This window comes from Suncus etruscus, chromosome 13 (assembly GCF_024139225.1).
Source record: "Suncus etruscus isolate mSunEtr1 chromosome 13, mSunEtr1.pri.cur, whole genome shotgun sequence".
Taxonomy (NCBI): Eukaryota; Metazoa; Chordata; class Mammalia; order Eulipotyphla; family Soricidae; genus Suncus; species Suncus etruscus.
This window is the reverse complement of record NC_064860.1, coordinates 43,807,052-43,831,859: the sequence shown is the minus strand read 5'-3', so window position 1 is coordinate 43,831,859 and position 24,808 is coordinate 43,807,052. Positions and strand designations below refer to the sequence as shown.

General features: G+C 42.6%; 1 protein-coding gene across 7 annotated transcripts in view; it reads right to left on the bottom strand.

The window, feature by feature from the left end:
- Positions 1-24,808, bottom strand: part of SYNJ1 (synaptojanin 1) — a 115,462-nt gene that overhangs the window by 71,519 nt on the left and 19,135 nt on the right. For all 7 annotated transcript variants that reach the window (XM_049785741.1, XM_049785742.1, XM_049785743.1 and 4 more), the window contains exons 3-6: positions 15,865-15,951; positions 13,308-13,575; positions 7,613-7,838; positions 5,032-5,115 (exon numbers count right to left, since the gene is read on the bottom strand). In XM_049785741.1, the coding sequence (XP_049641698.1) occupies positions 5,032-5,115; positions 7,613-7,838; positions 13,308-13,575; positions 15,865-15,951 (665 nt within the window). The remainder of the gene's footprint in view (positions 1-5,031; positions 5,116-7,612; positions 7,839-13,307; positions 13,576-15,864; positions 15,952-24,808) is intronic.

Below are 24,808 nucleotides of genomic sequence, written 5' to 3'. Positions count from 1 at the left end.
AGTATGAGGGAACTTTAGGTTTTTAAAAACTGCTGATTTTATTTTGGAAATAGTCCAAGAGCCTATTTCAGAAGAAAGGAAGTAGAATTGTCATGAATCCACATTCTACAACACGGTCAGATGGTTCCTTTAAAATATTTTAATGACAAAGAATCGGAGAATTAACCATTGAGGATAAGGCCAGAAAGGGCCAGGCTTCTGGCCCTGCCTTCAGAAGTGGGCAACCACACTAGGCAACAATAACTGAAAGATCTGCAAATGAAACATCTCCAACACACATATACACACAACTTTACAACCAGTCTAACTCCAAAGGACTAGTTTGGAAGATCTGATGGCTTATTTCTGGGCTTGTTTTTGTTTGTTTTTCTCTTCCCTTTTTTTTTTTTTTCCCCTCTCCCAGTAGTTCTTTGGCTTGGGGCCACACCCTGAGGTGCTCAGGACTTACTCTGGTCTGTATTCAGGGTCATTCCTGATAGTGCTCAGGGGACCCTAAGAAATGCTAGGATCAGACTCAGACCACAAACAAAGCAGGTTGGTATTTTTTAAGTCAATATCTATTTTTCAGTTTAAAAAAATCAATGATATATTTTTATTCCTCTCCTGCCTAGTCCTTTAGAATGGGGAAAGGAATATTTTTGCTATAAAAAAAAATACTCCTGAAACAAATCTATTCCTGTTCAAGGGAAGGTTGACTTTGAAAACTGCTAAGCTAAATATTTCAGAACTGCTGACCCAATCTTCAACCAAACCCAGGAGAAGAAGAGACAAGCACAGTGACAATTTTGAACTGTGCAACTAAGTATCTTAATCTCAGGACTTACTTTCTTTGGGGTCAGAGCAGCAATATGTGGGTAAATTGTTTGTTTTGCAATGTGGTCAATCTGGGTTCAATCTCTGGTATCTCATAAGGTCTCCTGCCAGATATGATCTCTTAGTGCAGAGCCAGGAGTAAATTCTGAGCATAGCTGAGTATGGCACCTCTTAATTTTTTTTTTTAAATTACTCCTTCAGGAGAGGAAAGATTGAAAAATCCAGTGTTTCCAGCCCATATTCACAGGCTATTCATCATCCAGACTCTGTGTGGGCAGGACACAGAACACAGATGGGAGGAGGAAGGCCAGCATAGGGAGGGTCCCTCAGTGTATAACCTCAATGTTCACCGACTAGCCAAACATTTTCGTACTCAATTTCTTGGTTTTTGTTTTTGGGCCACACCTGGCTGCGCTCAGGGGTTACTCCTGACTCTATGCTCAGAAATTGCTCCTGGCAGGCTTGGGGGACCATATGGGATACAGGAGATAAAACCCAGGTCTATCCTGGGTTGTCTGCATGCAAGGCAAATGCCCAACCACTGTGCTATTGCTCTGGCCCATACCCAACTTCTTTTTTTTTTCCAACTTCTTGATAAAACAATGAGGAGCAGCATAAGAGAGGGATCAGAAGCTAGTGAAATATTTAAAAAAATATTTTTGGGGGGCTGGAACTATAGCACAGCAATAGGGCATTTGCCTTGCATGTGTCTGGCCCTGGACAAACCCGGGCTCAATCCCCAACATCTCATATGGTCTCCCGAACCTGCTAGGAGTGATTTCTGAGCACTGCGAGCATGGCCCCAAAACCAAATAAAAACTTTTAGGGGACACACTGGCTATTGCTCAGATCCTACTCCTGGCTCTGTGCTCAGGGATCACACTTAGGGACCATAAGGGGTGCTGAGGATCAAGCCTAGGTCAGGGCCAGAGAGAGCACAGTGGTAGGGTGCTTGCCTTTCACACGGCCGACCGAGGATGAACCTGCGTTCGATTCCTGGCTTCCCATATGGTCCCCCGAGCCTGCCTGGAGCAATTTCTGAGTGCAGAGCCAGAAGTAACCCCTGAGCGCTGCCAGCTGTGGCCCCAAAACAACAGGAACAACAATAAGAACAAACCTAGATCAGGCGTGTGCAACGTAAATGAAGCATCCTGACCACTGTACTATCTCTTTGGCCCTGCTACAGAAATCTTACATTCACCTATTTCTGAAGCAAAAGTTTTCACATACCCTATATCAAATCAGGCCTTTAGAAATGTTTTTAAAACAAATATTCCAACCCTCCCTTCTCTCAAAAGGAAAGTGAGGTTGAGCTGGAATTTTTTCCTGAGACATTCATGGATAGAAAGATAGCCATACTATTTATGTATATAAAGAGGTAACTACACATGCCAAGGACAAAACACATGCAAGGCAAACTGGTCTTGGCAAGAAGTCAAGAATTTTAGTAGAGCAGTTCAAGTGTTAGTCTTTGTTAACTCTTCCTGGCCGGTTCTGAAGAAAGTGTATCATTCAATCAGCTCCAGTGGTCTGCTGTTTTTCTCCACACTAAGCTTCCTACTCTCTATTAAAGAGAGCAAGGGGCCAGAGAGCACAACAGTAGGGTGTTTGCCTTGTATGCAGAAGGACAGAGGTTCGAATTCCAGCATCCCATATGGTCCCCCGAGCCTGCCGGGGGCAATTTCTGAGCATAGAGCCAGGAGTAGCCCCTGAGCGCTGCCTGGTGTGACCCAAAAACCAAAACCAAAAACAAAACAAAACAAAACAAAAAAAAGAGTCAAGCAAAGATCTAAAAGGAAGCAACATTTTTTTTCTGTTCATTTTCTTGAGACCATAGATCAAGGTGCAAACTTTAAATTGTATACACTTGGTTCCTAAAACAAACACAAAACTTATGTTTCAGTGATTAAAGGCTTCTGAATGCAAGTAAAATGTAAAAGCACAACTATGAATACTCTAATATTATACTTTTACATTACAAAATCTTATAAAGATCAGGGACTAGAGAGATAGCACAGCAGGTAGAGTGCTTGTCTCACAGCAGTCAACCCAGGTTCTATCCCTGGTACCACATATGTTGTTTCCTCCACCACCACCAGGAGTAATGAGTGTAGAGCCAGAAGTGACCCCTGGGCATCACTGAGTATGTCCCCAAAAACAAGCAAACAAAAATCTTATAAAGATGAGATCTTTATATCAAAAACAGGAACAGAAAAAGATGATCTACAAAAGGCAGTCAGAAAGCAGGAAAGACATTTTATTTGATTTGCATTTGATTTGCATGTGGTTGACCCATACCCCATTTGTTATCCTGAGCATGGCCAGGAGTGATCCCTGACCATAAAGCCAAGAATAAACCCTGAGCACAGAAATGTGTGATTCAAAGACCAAAAAGCGTGAGGGACAGACAGTAGGAGAAGTAAGTCAGAGAACATAGTGTTGTATTCAATATAACAGCAGATACTAAAAAGTACAAAGTAAAATTTCAGTAGTGAATGGACTCTTGCAAACAATATCTAGAATTTACACTTCGATAGTGCTGACCATGTAAGCCAGGCTCAATAAGTGCACTTCATTTCACTAAAGTTATAAGAAACTAAAGGGCAAGTACTATTAATAAAGCATTACATATTACTTCCACTATGGGGCCTCTATGCTAAGAATACTAAAACATTAATCATATAGGCTATATGTACACACACACACACACACACACACACACACACACACATATATATATATATATATACTGCAGCATCATTTAAAACAGCCAAGATTAGTAAACAACCCCAGTGCCCAACAAAAGATGAATGAACAAAGAAATCTTGATCAATATACACCATACAATACTACTCATCTATGAAAAAGATATTTCATTAGCTTGTCGCAAGTTGAGTGAAATCAAAGGGTATCAAGTGAAGTGAAGTGAGTCAGAAATTAAAAGATAGCCCATGATTTCACTCATATGTGGCATATAAAACAAAGAAATTTGGGGCCGGAGAGATAGCATGGAGGTAAGGCATTTGCCTTGCATGCAGAAGGTCAGTGGTTTGAATCCCGGCATCTCATATGGTCCCCTGAGCCTGCCAGGATCAATTTTAGAGTGTAGAGCCAGGAGTAACCCCTGAGCGCTGCCGGGTGTGACCCAAAAACCAAAAAAAGAAAAAAAGAAATTAGACCATTTCGATGGAAACAAACTCTGAGACATGATGAACAGAAGTGAGAACTGAGAAGACACTAAGGGGGTGCTGAAGGAAGACTGTAAGACAATGATGGAAGGATCTGACACAATGGCAGATGGATTAATATAGCAAGAAAAAAAAAAACCCTGATAATTTCAAGAGTACTGTAAGCTATGAAACCTCAATAAAAAATTTTAATGATAGAAAAAAATAGCATTATATAAACTGAGACACAAACAGAAAAATCACTTGTCCAGAATCATACGGCTAGTAGTGGTAGAAATTCCAATAAACAAGTTGGTTTCAGCTCTGCTAAGAACTAGGTTTTAATTTTATTTATTTTACTGGGGGGGGGGGCCTCACCCAGTGATGAACAGCAGACCATTCAGTGTTGGGGACCAAAACATCAGTCACAGCCAAGGCAAACCCCTTAAACCTTGCTCTCTCTTCTCTGACCCAAAGGCCTGTTTTATGTCTGCCCAGACCAGTAAACTCTAGCTACAGAACTAAGTGGTGTAAATATATTGTATATTAAAATGAGAAATACAAAAACATTTTTGAAGATCAACATACTATGAAGATATCAAACATTGAATATGAAATAGCTGAATTTCTTTGATTATTTGAAAGAGCATTAGAAGAAAGAAGGTCGAAGACAATCCTGGGAAGTCTGTACTTAACTCTCATTCACAAGGCTAGACCTTTTTATTAGAATAATGGAACTATCCAAGAGAGAAATATAATGCCTGTCTCAAAGACAGGCAGAGGATAAGGGAGGAGGGAAATGGGGACAATGGTGGCGGGAAAGTTGCACTGGTGAAGGATGTGTGTGTGCATTTTATGGCGGAAATCCAATTACGAACATATCTGTACCTATGGTGCTTAAATAAAGAAATGACTCTTAAAATTTTTTTTAAAAAGAGAATAATAGAGCTATCCAAACAAACTAATAAACTATTCCAAAAGTTTAGTCCATATGGAAAAATTTCAAAAGAAAGAAAAGCTAAGCCCATCCAAATTAATGCGTTACACGTACCTGCAAGCCTGGCTGCTCCCAGAACAATGGAACGGATCCCCGGATTTGTATGAAGGAAGAAACAGAGTCATCCAAGTACACAACCTATGAGGAAAAAGGCTGTTACTTCTGTCCTGGAAGACAAAACCACTCATGCCTCTGGCAAGCTAATCATCTCTAATTGACCCCCTTTCTCATATTCAAATTCTCCTAATGAAAGATCTGAATTAAGTCAATAGATTAATTTCATTTTTTTCCTTTTTTAAAAAATGTTGGATCATATTTGATGGTTCTCAGAGGCTACTCCCATTCCTGTACTTACAAGTTAGAGGACTAGTTAGAGGACTTTCGGGTGCAGGGAGAGATTCCAGGCTCAGCCCACTGAGCTATCACTTTATTAAGTTTGATTTAGATTAGTGGTAGTTCCTCCCTCTGTAAGAACCACACAAATGGTTTAAAAAAAATACTAGCTTACATCTAATCACAACTTTAAAGGAAGGAGATTCCTTTCAAAGTTCAGTACTTAAAACATTTAACACTTGGGGCCTGGAGAGATAGCACAGTGGCATTTGCCTTGCAAGCAGCCAATCCAGGACCAAAGGTGGTTGGTTCCAATCCCGGTGTCCCATATGGTCCCCCGTGCCTGCCAGGAGCTATTTCTGAGCAGACAGCCAGGAGTAACCCCTGAGCACCGCCGGGTGTGGCCCAAAAACCAAAAACCAAAAAAACATTTAACACTTGGATCAGAGTGATAGTACAGTAGGTAGGGTGCATGCCTTGCACACCCAGATTTGATCTCCAGTACACAATATGTTCCCCAAGACTGCCAAGAGCACAGAGCCAGGGGTAAGTCATGAGCACTGCCAGATGTGGCCCAAAGAACAGAAACAAAATTTACACAACTCATATTTTATCTCCTTTTTTCTTTCTTGTAATTTTTTTTTCAAAAACTAGGAGTCCCGAGGGGGCTGGAGAGAGAGAGAGAGAGTACAGCAGGTAAGGCACTTGCCTCAGACATGGTTGACCTAGATTCAGTCATGATCCAAGAAGCCCCGCCAAGACTGATTCCTGAGCAACATAGCCAGGAGAAATCCCTGAACACTGCCTAGTATGGCCCCAAAACCAAAATCAAACAAACCCAGAAAACTGGATCTGAGATGGCTGGGAGGCAAGTCCTGCATATACTATTATATAGTTTCAAAGTCAAAAAAATACTGTTGAGTTTCAAATTTATTTATTTATTTTGGTTTTTGGGCCACACCGTTACCACTCAGGGGTTACTCCTGGCTATACACTCAGAAATTACTCCTGGCTTGGGGGACCATATGGGTCACTGGGGGATGGAATCGCAGTCCCTCCTAGGCTAGGATGGGCAAGGCAGACGCCTTTCCACTTGTGCCAGCACTCCAGCCCAGACTTTCAATTTTAGATGTTTAAATTACCTTAAGACGGGGCTGGAGAGATAGCATGGAGGTAAAGCGTTTGCCTTTCATGCAAGAGGTCATCGGTTCGAATCCCAGCGTCCCATATGGTCCCCTGTGCCTGCCAGGAGCAATTTCTGAGCATGGAGCCAGGAGTAACCCCTGAGCACTGCCGGGTGTGACCCAAAAACCACAAAAAAAAAAAAAAAAAAAAAAAAAAAAAAAAAAATTACCTTAAGACGGCTGGAAGCATTGTTTAGCAGGTAGGAGACTTGCCTTGCATGTGGCCAACCCAGGTTCTAAGCTCAGACCATCTCCTAAGGTAGCTATATATTGTTAGTGGTTTTATTTTATTGTTTTTTTTTTTCTTTTTGTTTTTCTGGTGTTTAGGTCACACGTAGTTGTGATTAAAAGTTAACTCCTGGATGGGCCGGAGAGATAGCATGGAGGTAAGGCGTTTGCCTCTCATGCAGAAGGTCATCAGTTCGAATCCCGGCGTCCCATATGGTCCCCTGAGCCTGCCAGGAGCGACTTCTGAGCGTAGAGCCAGGAGCAACCCCTGAGCACTGCCGGGTGAGACCCAAAAAAAAACCAAAAACAAAAAAACAAAAAAAACAAAAAAAAAAAAGTTAACTCCTGGATCAGTGCTCAGAGACCACTCCCGGCCAGTTTAGGAGACCATCTGAGGTGCTGGGGATCAAACCTAGGTTAGCATCATGCAAGGCAAATGCCTTACTTGCTATATTATCTTTCTAGCCCCAAATATTAATGGTTTTAAACCTCAAAATCCAAAGATTTTTCCCTTGTCAATTTCATATGAATTAGTGTCATTTTTGTTTACTCATTGAAGAATGGTACTTAAATCAAAAATTCAGAAAAGTATTTTTGTTTTTGTTTTGGGGCCATGCCCAACAGTGCTAAGGGCTAACTCCTGGGTTTATGATCAAGGATCACTCATGGCAGAGCTCAAAGAACAATATAGGGTGCCAGGAATCGAAACGGGTTGACCAAATGCAAGGCAACAGTCCGACTTGCTGTACTAACTATCCCTATAGCCCCAGGAAAGTATTTCAGAAAGCCAATTAGTTGCCAAGAACCTCAATGATGGTGCAGATATCAAAATGAGTTTTGCGACAAAAAACTGTTCATCCAGTTGCTCTTTTCAGAATTAGGCCTTCTACCTGTTCTGTCTCTACAAAATTAGCGACGTGTCCATCATCATTGGTTCCCCGGACATTGAACCTGGTCCCAGCTCGCTCACAGCTGAGTCTGGAAATGAGGCAAGCCTTGGCCTGTTTGTGCGCAGCATAGATGGTTCTGATTTCTACTCCACCACACATGAGGCGTAACAACCAGTCGTCACAATTCACACCATAGTGCTTGAGATGCAAGTGCAAAGACTGATTCCTGGCAGGAAAAGAAATGGACTGCATTAAAATTTTATTGAGGCCAGATAACACAGTATAGACATTTTAACAGCATGCTTGGGAACATCATACGTACTCAAAGAAAGCAAAAAATAAAAAGGCAAATTAAAATGCACACATACTCACTGCACTAAGGCTCAGAAGTCAAATGATAAAACTGTACTTGGGGGATTTAGTGTCTACTGCCCATAAAAAAGCAAGCAGCCTTTGTTTTCTCCACCTAGTGCTGAGCACAGAACTCAGGACCACTAGCATGAGAGGTATGTCTTTCCCTGTGAACTATGAGCTATGCAAAAGCAACTGAAAAGCCATGCTTATAAAGTTTGCGTTCCATATTATCTATAGACATCTATATATTTATATAGATATAGACATGTATTCTATGTCTCTTTATCTGTACCTAGAATCAAACTTTTCCCAAAGAAATTTAATAACCATGCCTCCATGCTATGTTAGAAAGCTGTACTTTTTTTTTTTTTTTTTTTTTTTTTTTTTTTTTTTTTGGTTTTTGGGCCACACCTGTGACACTCAGGGTTACTCCTGGCTATGCGCTCAGAAGTCGCTCCTGGCTTGGGGGACCATATGGGACGCCGGGGGATCGAACCGCGGTCCGTCTCCTAGGCTAGCGCAGGCAAGGCAGGCACCTTACCTCCAGCGCCACCGCCCGGCCCAGAAAGCTGTACTTTAAAGGATTTGTTTGGTGGAAGACTCTCTTTAAATCTAAATAGCTAGGCCCAAGAGGGTACAGTGAGAAAGGCATCAGCCCTGCAGGTGACTGACCTGGGTTCAATCCCTGGCACGCCCTATGATCTTCAGTGTACTGCCAGGAGTAATTCCTGAGTGAAAAATCCAGGAGTAGGCACTGAGCACCACTAAGTACAGCCCAAAAAGTAAAAATAAAATAAAATAAAATTTAAATGTAATTAAAAATCTGAATAGATAGTGCTGGAGAGATAGTACAGCAGGTACGGTGTTTGCATTGCATGTGGCAGATTAGGTTCAATCATCGGCACCCCATATGGTTCTTAGAGCCTTACCAGGAATGATCCTAAGTGCAGAGTCAGGAAGAATCCTAAGTACTGCCAAATATGGCACAAAACAAAACATATAAATTTAAATAGTCAAATGGACTAACAGCTACTTGATTAATGATGCCTATAGATGATTGTTCTGGACACTTTTAGGACTCCAAGTAACAAAATAGGAAGTCTGCTATCCAAATAGTTCAGGATCAAAAAGTTAGTAAAAGGTGTGGAGTCAGATTGATGAGGTAGTACAGCAGGGAAATTGCTTGCCTTGCATGCAGCTGACCTCTGTTCAATGCCTGGCACCACAGATGGTCCTGCTGGACTAGGTCCCCAAACCCAAAACGAAATAATGTGTAATTCTGGTAAACCAGCTAGAAATCCATCCTCCCTAGGCAATCAAAATAGTAGCCTTGAGGTAAAAGAGCAGTGGAATAATATTCTCTCCAATGACTATTTTTTGTGGAAAATAAACAACACACACACTTAAGCTTCCATACTGGACTCTGATTTTCCCTGGCAACTCAATCTAACCAGACTCCCATTGTCAGAAAGAAGGGAAGAGACTGACTTGTCCCTGTTTAAAAAGAAGTTGGGGAGGGAGGAGGCCAGTGTGATAGCATAGTGGGAGGGATCTGTCTTGCAGGCAGCCAACCCAGGTTCAATCTCCAGCATCCCATATGGGCCTCGAGTACTGCCAGGAGTATTTCCTGAGCCAGGAGTGCTGAGTACTGCTGGGTGTGAGCCTGCAACAAACAAACAAACAAACAAACAAACAAACAAACAAACAGGCACATATGCTCCCTAGGCCCATGTGTTAGAGCTGTGCACATGTATGTTGCCAGCTGATTGCTGGCATTCACATACATGATGTCTGTAGCCACATATCCCTTCCTGAGATGTGTGCTCTCCTATTTAAACTCTGGAAGGTGTACCCAGGGCTCTTTCTCAGGTGTGTTATTCTCTTTCTAATCCTCTCCCTTCCTTTCCTCAGTACTTCAAATAAAACCCGCTTTTACTTAAGAAAAAAGGCAGTTTCCTCAGGAGCTCTGCTTTCTCAAGTTGTCAGTTTTCCTTTTTCTCTTTCCTTCATTAAGCTCCTATTCTAAACTCTATCTAGATTCAGCCACAGCTCTCATCAGCTGGCAGCAGCCTCACAGCACCAACATACGAAAATTATCTGGTTTCTGTAGTAGTAGATGTTTATCAGTCTCTGGCTACAAAACTTAATTGGTTGTACCCTACACTGAAAGTTATACGGAGCTCTGAGGGAAGACACAGGACTTCTCAGTTTCAGTTGTCTCTGAGAAGTGAAGCTCAAGACAATCCCCAGCAAATTGGAAACCCTTACTACATTCTGCTCAGTGACTGAACTCTGCCTCTGGGGTCTCGGGCATCCCTGTGCTGGCCTGCCTCCTGCCATCCTCTCAACCTGCCATCCTAGTTTGCCAGCTTGATGCAATGAACAGAAAAACTAAGTCTTGGAGCCAGAGCAATAGTACAGAGGTAGGGAGTGCTTTGCATGAAGTCAACCTGGGTTCACTCCTGGTACCCCATATGGTTCCCTGAGCACTGCTAGAAGTGACCTCTGACTACAGAGGCAGGAATAAGTCCTTAGCACTGCTGAGTGTGGTCCATAACCCTCTGCAGTAAAACAGGAAATAAATTAGTCCTCTGGTTTAAATGTAGGAAATGCGCTTGATGGCTGATGGCTTAGCCATTGTACCAGGCACCTACTTGAAGTTTTCACAATCTTAGCAAAGTTTTGATCCTTTCATCTGAGGAATGTGGGGGAAAGGATGGGGTGGTGGAGTAGTTATAACAGCTTCCCTAAATATCTCTACCATTAAAATGAGCATCAAGTTGGGTAGTAGGGATTGGCTCAAAGGCTGGATCACAGCTTTACACACAGGAGCCATTAACTGCCTCATTGATACTGCACTAGCCTCTGAGCACCTCAGCGTGTAGATCCAGAGGGCCCTGGCATCGCAGACTGAGCCCAAGCACCCTATCTTCAGGTCTACACAATTGGGGTGAATCTCACTGAAAGGAGCTCTGGAGTTCCTGGAGCATTACGTGGGCAACTCACAGAAAGGAAAAGAACAATCTGAAGTTGACAGGAGCAGACAGGCCACTGTGGTGCCCCTCATCTACAAAGACAACCAGGTCTCAAGACGCACCTACACACATGGTCTCCTCCTTTGCTTGGCCTCCAGGGCCCCAACTCACAGTGGTTCTACCAGCAGATTCTCCCTTTCCAGTGACACAAAAGCATAAGTAAGTTTGCAGTAGGAATGAATGATTTGAGTCAAGGTGTGGGGGCGAGGGGAGGGCAGAATGGACTTGAGTCATGGTGTGGGGTGAGGAGAAAGCTCAGAGGACTGGAGTACATGAACTGCTGGCAGGAGGCCTGGTTCATCTTGGTACATGGTCCCCCAGCAACGTTAGGTGTGGCCCAAAACAACAATGAAAACAACTACATACTGTATTGTGCAATTTTGTGATGGGGAATTGAGGGACTTACTCTCAGAGATGATCAAGGCTTACTCCTGGCTCTGCACTCAAGGATCATCCCTCCCTGGTGGGGCTCAGGAGACCAAATGGGATGCTTGTAATCAAACCCAGGTTGGCCTCATGCAAGGCGAGCACCCAAACAGCTGTACTATTGTTCTAGCCTCTTGAGTTTGACTTGATCTTTTCTCAGGTTACCCGTATGCAGTGTGTGACCCCCAAACAATTGTGGCAGAAGCTGCAATGACAACAGTCAATATTAGCAATTCTACAGGATCGCACTGCCATTCACTAGGGATAAGAGGTGGTCCCAGATTGTAATGGTTCAAATGATGATTCCTTCCTTTAATAACTAACCAGGGAATATAGGATGAGACTCATCATGACTCTGTCAGGTGCCTTTTTATTTTGCCCTAAGCCAAACCTCTCCTTCCCAACACCAAGACTCAAGTCTAGATACTTCCACAGAAGCTCCAATATGCCCAAGGTCTGTTTCCTTTTAGTTTGTTTTGTTTGGGGGCCATACCCAGCAGTGCTCAGGACTTACTTGTGGATTTGTGCTCAGGGGACCATAAGCAGGGGCAAGGATCAAAAAGGGGTTGATCACATGCTAAGCAAGCACCTTACCTGCTGTTCTATCTCTCTATCTCTCTGGGAAAAGGTCAGGTTTCTGTTTGTTTGTTTTTTGTCTTTTGTACCATACCCACCAAAGCTTAGGGCTTACTTACTTCTGGCTTTGCACTCAGAACAAAACTAGTTGTGCACAGGGGATCAAAACTAGTTGTTCAGGGGATTGAACCTGAATAGGCCTCATGCAAGGTAAGTGCCCTACCTGCTGCTCTTATCTCTCCAGTGTGCTAAGGTCAGTTCTATCTTACTAAAGCTTTTGACTGCAAGCTTGCATGTGCTCTTTAAGACAATGAGAGGAAGATGGGGGAAGAGTATGAGGGAGATAATATATGGGGGCTATTTTGAATTTGAACTATCAAGGGAGCCTTAGAGCAGAGAAAGCTGGACTTCGGCATTATCACTCAGGTAAATACAGTGAAATATAATATTTACATTGTATTTAGGAAAAGTCAACAGTAAGACTGGCAGTGAACAAGCACAGCACTGTACTTGAAAATCTGGTCTGCAGAACCAACTCCAGTTACACCGTCTAACTTATCATTTATATTTGATTATGAGATGGCACCATTGGACAAAATCATAAAAATAGCAGTTATCTACTTCTTAGGTTACTCCTGGATGTCTGCTCAGAAATAGCTCCTGGCAGGCACGGGGGACCATATGGGACACCGGGATTCGAACCAACCACCTTTGGTCCTGGATCGGCTACTTGCAAGGCAAACACCGAAGTGCTATCTCTCTGGGCCCTGGGCCTACTAAACTTTACTCTGGCAGACTACTTCAATGTGTCTCTCTTAAGTTATGAGCATCAACATACAACTCAAGACAGGAAGGCTGGCTTAGAAAGATAATGTGGTCATGAACAAGATCTCAAGACTTAGAAGAACAGGGGCCAGAGCAAGGAGGGCATTTGCCTTGCATGTAGCCAACCCAGGGTTCAATCCCTGGCATCCTATATGGTCCCCAGAACCTGCAGGAGTGATTTCTGAGTGCAGAACCATGTGTGACCCCTGAGCACCACCGAGTGCAAAGGTGAGCAACACCATTTATGACTGATTCATTGCCAGTTTGAGAAGGAATACAATGAAATATAATGAATGTCATTTTGGAAATGCAAGATCAGTTGAGACTGGGTGAGTCTATGGCTTCTGGGTACAGGCTAACCCCAATAAACGTGCAGTGGAGGCCTACCCTTGAATAGTGGGCAGGTCACATGGAACCTGCCAAGTTCCCTTACTACACAGTGCACAGTTCCTCAGGGAGAAAAAGGGACCCACACTCACCAGAAGAATCTATTATCCGTGGTGTGCTCTTGCATGCTGCGGTGGGCATTAAGACTCAGATCTAAACTGACTCCAGATGCAGACCAAGCGAAATAGAAATTTCCTGAATTTAAAACTTTTCGCACTTCTGAAATCCGATCCTCATCTGAAGAATCAACTCGGAGTGATATAAATTCAGTAGAAGTGACTCTGAACACTTCTGAGTCTTGAATCTTTCCAACTGACATACATCCAGTGACTAGGACCAGGTAATGTAGCATGGTATCACCTGTAGAAAAGCAAGCACTGAATTGAGTCAGAAGGTCCAAGAACTCATGCTATTCAAACTTTCTTCAAACCTTCTTGTTTTATTTTTTAAAGTAAAACCTGTTTTTAAAATATCACATTTTGATTACTTTAGATTTGCCATGGATATGTTTAAGTTCACAGCTACATTTTGGAAAAAGCTGAAAAAGAATTCTTCTTGAAGTACATTTAGTATGTTGAAATATTTAAATATTAGCAAAATAACTTTAAATTTCTGGAATTGGGGGCGGAGTGATAACACAGCAGGTAGGGTGTTTGCCCAGCACACAGCTGACCCGGGTTCGATCCCCAGCATCCTTTGTGGTCCTCCAAGCCTGGCAGGAACAATTTCTGAAAGCAGAGCCAGGAGTAACCCCTGAGTATGGGTATGGCTCCAAAACAGAACAAAACAAAAATTCTGCAACTATTCTCTACTTAAATAGGGTTATGTTAAAGAAAAGTTTGGGGTGGGATGGGGAGCCTTGGGGCCACCACAATGGTACTCAGGACTTGCTCTTGTTTCTGTGCTTGGGAACCATGTGTGATGCTATGGATTAAATCAGGGTCAGCCGCTTCAATGGTGAGCTCCTTAACCTTTGTACTATCTCTCTGAACCCAAGGCTAAAGAAAATTTATCAAACTGAAAAGAAATATTCTGATGAGATTATACAGGAGGTAAGGTGCTTGCCTTGCATGTAGCTGATGCCTGTTAGATCCCCAACACCTTGTAGGGTCTCCTGGGTATGACCAGGAGGACCATGAAGCACAGAGCCAGGAATCAACCCTGAGCACCTTTGCTAGGTGTGGTCCAGTCCTCCTAACATTCCCCACCATCAAAAAAACTATTGTTCTAACTTCTCTTCCTTATTTTTAATTTTATGACTGGTAGGAATTTCAGATAAGATAAAGAATGTAAGAGGTCTTTGTGAAGAGTAAAACTGGAGAAATGATATGTGCATGTCAGCTGCTGCTTATATATGATTTTAAAGGCTCCAACAACTATTTCTGAAGCAATTTGGCATCCATAACACATATTTTTCCTTTTGCCCAATTTTGACAAAGATTCTATAACTTCAGTCTATGAAGGTGAAATTCACTGATGGGGTACTTTAAACATGGGCTCTGATAGAGGCAGAAATGGGCCCAATCGTGGCTCAAGGACTTCATTATTATCTGGACCAATTTCAGTGTTAACACAACCAACTGGAGATTTGCTCCCCTAGACCCTACACATTAGGTTCCAAAAAACGTCTCTGAACCCTAAGTAACATTACGACATTAATTACATACCTCAGTAGAGCACTTTGTAAGAGATGAAAAAGAAATGCCTGCCTTCATTTTTAGACTAGGGCTTCTCAGGCTAATAACAAGAACTGCTGTTACCAGTTCACCCCAAGAAAAATGTACTTGCCTGCCTATTCCAGAATGGAAATCAATGACATCACTAATTTCATCTTTTGCTGTAGCTGACTTTTATCCCTATAGTTAAGACTTATAAATGATGTCATGGGTCGACGTACATGATGAGGCAAGTTCCTAAAAAAAAGCTGTTTAGGAAACAATGCCAGGCTTTGGACCACACAAGGTCCATTAGCGAGAAACTGGTTTCTGCAAAGGTAACCACTAAGCCTTTGGTGGGCAGTAAGTGGCAGAATCAGGCTGGAGCAGAAGCCTTGTGAATACAAAACAGATGTCATTTCTGCTCTATCCCAGGGAAATGCATGAGCTTCCCACTCAGACATCTTTCCTGAGATGTACTGAGGTAAAGGCAAAGGGCAGTGCCTTTTTGTTTTGACAACTGACACAAATCTCATTTTTGGAGCTTAGAATCTCACAAGCTTGTATACTTTGAAATGTGTGAGGTTTTTTTTTTTCAGCAATAAAGAATAATCCAAGAGGCCAGAGTGATAGCACAACAAGGAGGGTGTTTGCCTTGCAAGTGGCTGACCAGGGTTCAATCCTGAACATCCCATATAGTCCCTGGAGCCTACTAGGAGTGATCCCTGAGCACAAAGTTAGGAGTAACCCCTGAGAATCGTTGGGTATGGTCTAAAAGCAAAAAATAAATAAAATAAATAAATAATAATATTGTTTACATAAAACTTGCAATAATAATAATAATAATAATAATAAGATTGGCTACATAAAACTTGCAAAGATGTCACCACACTTCCAGCTCCATTCTAGAACCCAAAACAATTGATAGGTGGTCCTTCTCGCATCCAGAGAATTAAAAAACAAATCAATTAATTCTATCAAATGACAAACTTACCAAGATTTAATCGCAAAACACCAAGGAGTCCATATGCATCCAGTACCTTGGAGTATGTACTCTTGATTGCCTCTTTTTCTGCTGATGCTACCAAAAAAAATGTTTTAAAGTTAAAAAAAAATGAGAACTATTTACCTATAGAGAACACCAAAGTTTCAATAAATTTTTTCTGAAATTAAACCTTATATTTTAATGTGTTACATAAAACATTTTTTTTCTAACTAGAAACTTAGTTAAAAAAAAAAAGAGCTAACACATTCTTTCAGTGTCACCTACTAGCCAAATCACCCTCTGAAGGACCAATTTTCATAACACATGTTTGGAGATAGGTTTCAGACTTTCCATTCTGAGGCAAGACCGATAGCTTAGCACATAGGGCATTTGCTTTGCACATGGTTGATCTGGGTTCAATCCCTGGCATCCCATATGCTTTCCAGAGTCTCCTGGGAGTGATTTCTGAGTACAGAATCAGAAGTAACCCCTAAGTGCCGTCAAATATAGCCCTAAAACAAATAAACAAAAAAAGACTTTTCTTTTTTGATGATCTTAGTGAGTGCTGCTGGTGTTACCACTATGATAACCTCCAAGATCTTTTTTTTTATTTATTTAACCAACTTTATTACATACATGATTGTATTTACCTCCAAGATCTTAAGAAATTTATCAAAATGGCCTCGATGTACCTTTATGCTTCCTTTTTTCATTTTTCCTCTCTACCTGACCAGCTTTTTTTTAAATTTTTTTTGGGGGGTCACATCCTGTGATGCTCAGGGGTTACTCCTGGCTATGCGCTCAAAAATCTCTCCTGGCTTGGGGGACCATGTGGGACGCCGGGGAATCAAACTGTGGTCTGTCCTAGGTTAACGAGCACAAGGCAGATGCCTTACTGCTTGCGCCACTGCTCTGGCCACCCTCACCACCTTTTTATCCTCCACTTACGTTACCTAAAAAGCTTGCTGCAACTCAAATATGTTCCTTTATGTAATAATCTGCCTGCAAGGTTCAATCCGATCTTTGCCTCTTGGCATCTAGTCATTTACTGGAAACTGCTTCTCCAGACACAGCTCTTTCCCCAAACCCCTGATCAAGTTGCCAAGACAGCTAAAAATACCCATGATGCTTCTTGCCAGTGCCCCCTTCTCTTTGAAAGCAGGAACTCTGCCCTCAAAACTCTTCACCTCTGACCCATAGAGTAGTACTGGGCCCACAGAAAACTGATGAAAGCCACAACAAACCCTCAGTACACAGTTTAGCACAGGAAAGGAATCCATCTAGAGTCCCCTTGACTTCATGGCTTTTGTAATAAAGGTGATGCTACCTTGGCAAAGAAAAATAATCCACAGAATAATTTCCCCAGGCCAATCTGCTGCTCTTCTATTTAGAAATATCAAAAGCAGGGCCGGAGAGATAGCATGGAGGTAAGGTGTTTACCTTTCATGCAGAAGGTCATCGGTTCGAATCCCGGCGTCCCATATGGTCCCCCGTGCCTGCCAGGAGCAATTTCTGAGCACGGAGCCAGGAAAAAAACCCTGAGCACTGCCGGGTGTGACCCGAAAACCACAAAAAAAAAAAAAAAAAAAAAAAAAAAAAAAAAAAAAAAAAAAAAGAAATATCAAAAGCAAATTTAAATCTTTAAATTTAAGGGGAAAGTCTGCCCTGGTTTTTAGTAAGTACTCATTAAAAAGTTGACAAAGAAGGTTGTGGAGAAATTTCCAAGTAGTAGAGCACAGGCTTAGGGTGTATGAGGCTCTGAGTTTGAGCCCAGCTCTGCATAAGCTGGGGGTACTTAAGGGCGAAGCTCACCAGGCCCCCAAGCATTGCCAAGAGTAGCCTGTGTGGTCCCAAAGCACCACTGGGTATATTTGAAAAAATATCAAAGAAGCAAGCATCCTAAAGGACAGTTACAAATAATCCATTCTAAGTAAGAGATTGGGTTTGATTCTTTTTCTTCTTCTTTTTTGGGGAAAGGATAAGAATATATCTGGCAGTGCTCAGGAATTATTCCTGACTCTGTGCTCAGGAAACACTTCTGTGGTCTCAGAGGACTATATGGGGTACCACGGATCATAGCCAAATCAGTTGTATGCAAGGCAAATACCCTGCCTGCTGTACTATCACTGCATTCCCAAAGGATCTGATCTTCTCATGGTCTCTGTCCCTTTTAGCTTCTGTCCTTCTCAGCTTTCCATCCTTTACCGCACCCCTCTCCACACCCAGCATCACCCCTTGGATGGATGGCTTACTCCTAGGTGACTGTATTCTTCTTCATCTAGTATCCAGAGTTGGAGTCTAGTCTGGCAATGCTGGGGAGCTCCACATTAGAAGAGCCTTAAATAGATCCTGTGGCCATCCCATGTGGTGTTTCTTTCTCACTAAAGACAGAGCTGTTGTCTCTGCCTCCTCCTGTGCTTGATTCACCACAATATTTCACACTAAAGATTGATCCCTCGGGGCCGGAGAGATAGCATGGAGGTAAGGTGTTTGCCTTTCATGCAGAAGGTCATCGGTTCGAATCCCATCGTCCCATATGGTCCCCCGTGCCTGCCAGGAGCAATTTCTGAGCCTGGAGCCAGGAATAACCCCTGAGCACTGCTGGGTGTGACCCAAAAACCACAAAAAAAAAAAAAAGAAAAAAGAAAAAAAAAGATTGATCCCTCTGTCTCCATGTCTTCCAGGGCCCTTTCCAGACCTTTGTCTGAAAAGCACTGCTCATGACCATCTCACAGCTGCTGCCACCTTTATCACCATCTTTCATACTATTTAAACTTCTTCCTGGTTACCCCAATTCTGCCCAAACATGAGACCAAAGGGTCAGAAAACTTTATTAAAGAGATCGTTGTTATTCTCTAGAACTGTGGCTTTCAACCTTTTTACATCTACAAACTGGTGAAAATGAGAGAAATTTTATGGATCAGTAAGGCAAAACCAAAAAATACAATTTCTCAGAAGACATTCTGTACACCCATATGTGTACACCCATACAGTACTGCTCTATGATCCAGGCACACCAGGTGTTACATGGCAAAACCTTTTCAATGACGGACTGGACATTTCAGCAATTCCACACTGGCCCATGAACTGGGGCTGAAAACCTCTGCTCTAGAATATCCACTATTAAAGGAAGCCTTTATCTTCACCAAACCACCCCGGATAAAATTATGTGAAGATGACACCAAGCCATTAAATTCCCAAGTATCTGCATATCAATATGCATTCCTAGCATTCTTCTTACTATTATACTATCTGTTTACAGAGCAGTAATATCCAGCATATAGTAACAGGCAGCACAAATATAAAATATCACAATATATACTTTTTCTTTTATTTATGTTTTTTGGCCACTTTAATCACATTTAATCAAGAAAACATGATCATCTTCCCCTCACTTTCACCTTGTTCTGAGAAATACAGGCACACAAAGTCAAACGTTAGACAATCTAGAATTTTACAGGTCACATGCTACCAGCGTTAAAAACTGGCATAAAATACACACCTACATATGTGGGGTCTTGGGTTCCATCTTTGGCACCACATGACAGTGGAACCCTGGAATTCCTTGCTCAGAGAGATAAATTAATCCATCATCACAAGGGCCCAGAGTGCTGGTACAGAGGGTATGATGTGTGCTTTGCTTGAGGCCAATCTCAGTTTAATTCCAAGTGCCCCAAAGGGTCCTCTGAGTCCTTCAGGAGTGATCCCTGTCACAGAGTCAGGAGTCAGCCCTGAGCACTACCAGGTATGAACCAAAATTCAAAACAAAATTTCAGAGTCATATGCAATTTTGATTCCAAATGTTTTGCAAGAAAACTTCATAGAGAACAATGTTTTCTTCTTCACTAAATATATATATTGGTTTTGTTTCGTTTGGGGACTACACTCAGGAATCACTCCTGGCTGGTTTGGGGGACCATATGAGATGCCAGGATAGAACTCGGGTCAGCCACATGCAAGGGCAAGGCATGCCCTACCCACTGTATTATCACTCTGGCCCTTCTACTTCCCTATTTTATAAGACTGGTTGGCTTCCTATTCTTCTCTCTATACCTCCTATTGGGGAATGGAAAGTCCATCCTTTGGAGCCAACACATGCTAGGCAGGATGATCATTTGCACTGAGCTGAAGCCAGAGGTGTGGAAGAGGACATGTCTCCCTTGAAGACAGACACTGAAGCCTGTATGGAGTCAGGAGGGTGCTCCCCACAGAGATGATGAAGATTGAAACCCGAGAAGTGTTAAGTAGAGTACACTGGAGAAGAGCCCAGAGGCTGCCATGGCAACAAAAGCCTGTCAACCTACAGGGGAGAGTCAGTTCTTCCATGCTGATGGGAAAGAGAATAAACTCAGAGAGGTTCGAAAAGGTAGTACAGGGGCCCTGCACCCCATAGAGCCCTGTTCCTGCATATGGCCCCCCAAGGAATGTATGGATTAACTCCTGAGCATAGAGCCAGAAATTAGCCCTGAGTACCACCAGGGGTGGCTCCAAGCCTGACCTTACCCCACCCAAATAAGCAAATAAAATCAGAATGGACACTGTAATGTAGATTTGATTTCTTTCTTTCTTTCTTTTTTTTTTTTTTTTTTTTTTTGGTTTTTCGGGCCACACCCGTTTGATGCTCAGGGGTTACTCCTGGCTACGCGCTCAGAAATTGCCCCTGTCCTGGGGGGACCATATGGGATGCCAGGGGATCAAACCGTGGTCCTTCCTTGGCTAGCGCTTGCAAGGCAGACACCTTACCTCTAGTGCCACCTCGCCCGCCCCTGTAATGTAGATCTGAATTGGATTTAGCAGTATGTACTTACGTTTTCTTTCTAGAGATAGGAAAACAAGTATATCTAAGGATATGCAAATATAAATACATGTCTAGACTTTCTCTTTATTTCTATCCAATGGTGGAGCCTGGAACAGGCAATACTCTGATAGCACTGACTGCCCAGCACTCAGATCTCACTTTCTAATACCATTTCCAGGAAAAAGAAATTAGGACTCTGGAAAAAAAAATGACTGATTCCAGGGCAAAGGGTAGAGAGATAAATTGAGGGGAGAACAAATTCTTATGCAAGGAAGTGCTCAAAGAATAATGGAGACATGTCCTCCAAATGAAGGCTTTAGCTTCAAAGAAACTCCCAGTGGCAGGATCTGTGAGATTTGAGCATCAAAATAACCCCTGAGAATAGCAGTTCTGAACTCACTAAATAAGACTATAAGTTGAAAGTCGGATGAGGGATGGAGTATTTAACAAAATCCCCAAATCCCCAAATCTCAGAACACTCAGCAGGAAAAGCCAAGATGCCTGCCAGATAACACCTGAACCAAGTCATCAAAGTGAACTCCCACAGCAAGGGGACAAGTCCAAATGGTGCCACCCAACAGGATGGCACTGCTTGTGAAATAGTCCTGCCATGCTGCAAAGTCTGCATCTGTGCAAGTGACCTCTTGATACAAACTCATATGGAAGCACCTTCTGCATAACATCTGCCTTCCATTTTCTGAAAGCTCACTAATGAGGAAGGCTGAGGAACTTTCCCAGTTAAGGAGACTAATAAAATACATAGACCTGTCCTGCATGAAGCCTGAAACATCCCACCCCTGCCCCCCTGCCACCGGAGACCCAGCAGCACCCACCACATCTTGCCTGTGTTCACAGCTTATCATGAAAAGAACATTATGCTACTGAATAAACACTGGTAGATAGGTTCAGGCTGATAACTCCAAGTACACTCACCATCCCAAGCACTAAGCAGGGGTAAGCCCTGAGCACAAGTGTACCCAAAACTCCCAAACCAAAACACAACGGAGCATTCAAGGTTAGTGGTGCAGGAAATGAGTCACCTGCATTTGCCCTCAGCATCTGCTATATCCACCATCCTCACCTGGCCATCTGCTATATCCTCCAATTATCTTTGTTTATTTGTTCGATTTTGGGCCACATCCGGCAGTGCTCAGGGGTTATGCCTGGTTCTGTGCTCAGAAATCTCTTCTGGCAGGCTCAGGGGACCATATAGAATGCCAGGGATAGAACCCAGGTTGGCCATGTGCTATCACTAGGGTCCCATCCTCCAATTATCTTTGCTTCTTCAAACATCACTAACTGGAATGTCACTTCTTCCATCCATCTGCTCTGCTAGTACTGCCTGCACATAAGCCCTGGCTGTCTTTTGTGAGACAGTTACTTGTCTAGTAATACAACAGAAATAAGATCTCCGTTCTTTACATTTCCACACTCCCACACCTCAAACCAATAAAGAGCTTCTATGACCCTTACTGTAGTTGAGTCTCTGTTGAATGCACAAAATAAGAAGACGATTTCAGCTCATATTAGCTATGATGATATAAGATGAAAAGAATCCTGTAGCTCATCAGGGATGATACTTCAGTGCCTTCATTGCTGAAACGTAGCCGTTTCTGAATGACTTCCAGAAAGGGTCAAATGTGGAATATGAGGGTGGGAGGGTGAAATATGGAAGGACTGGGGTGAGGGGGAGAGCACACATATGCCAAAGAGCTCACCTGGATTTTAAATTCACAGTAGATGAACTAGCAGGAGGTGTGGGGAGTAGAGAGACCAGTAACCCTAGCAGAAACGGAAGCTCAAGAAGAAGTGGTTGAGAGGGAAGTTCGGGCACTCTCACCAGCACTATCTGTGCAGGGATCTGCAGAGTTTTCCAAGAGGGGAACAGACTGCTGCTTGTTGAAGTCATGGGTCCTTCCCTCCTGCACACAGTGGTGGTATTCAACAAACAAAAGCCTTGGGAAAACTAACCTCTCTCTTCACAAGTTACTGATGTCTGGCCACAAGGCTGTGTGAATGGCCTAGAACACCACAGTTCTCAGGTAACTGAGCTGATGAGCAAGAGTTGGGGAGGTTCAGCTAAGGTAAAGAGGCCTGTGTCTCTTTGACTCAAGTTTGAAACAGAAAAGGTGCTTAAAGCTAAGTCCACTCATGGCTGCTGAGACACCTCTGGATACCCACTTCCCAATGTCTGCAAGGTGCTGTTAAGAGAACTCTCAGCATTTTGGTTCATGCCTCCCCCTTTCCAGAGTCTGTCAACAAACATTTCCTAGAAACATATAGCAATCCTCTTTCCTTTGCACATCACATAGAAGACATGAAGAAATACTGAAAACTACAAAAAGCCCCAGCCTTCATTCAGTAGTAAGCTCATTCATTAGTTTAGCACCATGCATGTTTTCAAATGCGTGTGTTTTATTTTTAGGTGGATAAGTTCACAGTGAACCTACGATGCTTCCTATTTAAGCCACAGCAAAGAAATGAAAATAAAGGCTGTAGCATTAATCAATCTATTTGTAGACTGCAAGAAACACTCAGTAAAAATATACTAGTTATTTTCTGCCCAAATTTAACATTCCAACTGTTCTCTACCTCGTTATTAGACATTTCCCCCCTTCATTATTAGACATTTTTTCTCCCCCCCTCGTTATTAGACATTTTTTATGGGGTATCTGGCTGCTATAACCCTGTCATGTGATACATAGATGGCATTTGGCACAGGTGGAGTCAGACCCTATATCCTTACATTAATGACAAATAGCAAAGCATAAAATCAGATTGGCACCATGGTTTGCAATGCTCTTATTGAGAGTGTATGATTTCTAAAAGGGAGAGACAGAGAGAGAGAAAGAGTGAAGAAAAAAGAAAGAAAGAAAGAAAGAAACAAAGAAAGAAAGAAAGAAAGAAAGAAAGAAAGAAAGAAAGAAAGAAAGAAAGAAAGAAAGAAAGAAAGAAAGAAAGAAAGAAAGAAAGAAAGAAAGAAAGAAAGAAAGAAAGAAAGAAAGAAAGAAAGAGAACTGTCTGCCACAGAAGTAAACTGGAGTGGAGGGTGGGGGAATAGAAGGGAAATTGGTAGTAGAAAATTAACATTGGTGAAAGGATGGCTATTGGGACATTGTAAGAAACTCAATAACTTGGGGCTGGAGAGATAGCATGGAGGTAAAGCGTTTGCCTTTCATGCAGAAGGTCATCAGTTCAAATCCCAGTGTCCCATATGGTCCCCCGTGCCTGCCAGGAGCTATTTCTGAGCATGGAGCCAGGAGTAACCCTTGAGCACCGCCGGGTGTGGCCCAAAAACCACACACACAAAAAAAGAAACTCAATAATTTTTTAACTCTGTCTCATGGCGATTCAATTAAAAAAAGTTTAATGATCAAATGGAGGCAGGGGTTTGTCTATAGAGGCAGTAGAACAAAGAAGACCAGACCCAGGTGTGATCTGAGTTCAATTTCTAGCATTCCATATGTTCCCTGCACATGACAGCAATGAGCCATGTTAGAAAAAAAAATCAGTCTAGAAACTAAGACAAACAATCACACACCTAGACCTTGATTTTCCCAAACTATGTAACTCTATAACAGGATTTTTCAACAGAATACATGTTAAATGAAGACCACACCTGCACTGCTAATTCGGCCATTAAGCAGAATGAAACAAAATCAAGTCATAAAATAATTGATGCCATCCGCTTTTCATTTAATTCCATTTTGAAAACTAAATGTTCAGTCCATTTAAGCTGCTCTAACTCTGGGTGCATTCCAAATATTCGACTACCTACTAAAAGCTCTGCAACCCAAAGTCCACAGTCTGCTATGGCTCAAACCTCTCCAGATGGGAAACAGACTGTCTTTCTTTAGTTGCCACAGACTCCCAAGTAAAAGAAAGTCAATAAGAATGTGCAAATAAGGGGCCGGGAAGGTGGCGCTAGAGGTAAGGTGTCTGCCTTACAAGCGCTAGCCAAGGAACGGACCGCGGTTCGATCCCCCGGCGTCCCATATGGTCCCCCCAAGCCAGGGGCGATTTCTGAGCACATAGCCAGGAGTAACCCCTGAGTGTCAAACGGGTGTGGCCCAAAAACCAAAAAAAAAAAAAAAAAAAAAAGAATGTGCAAATAAGATAACAAATGTACAATTTCCCTGTGGTTGCATGCACTGC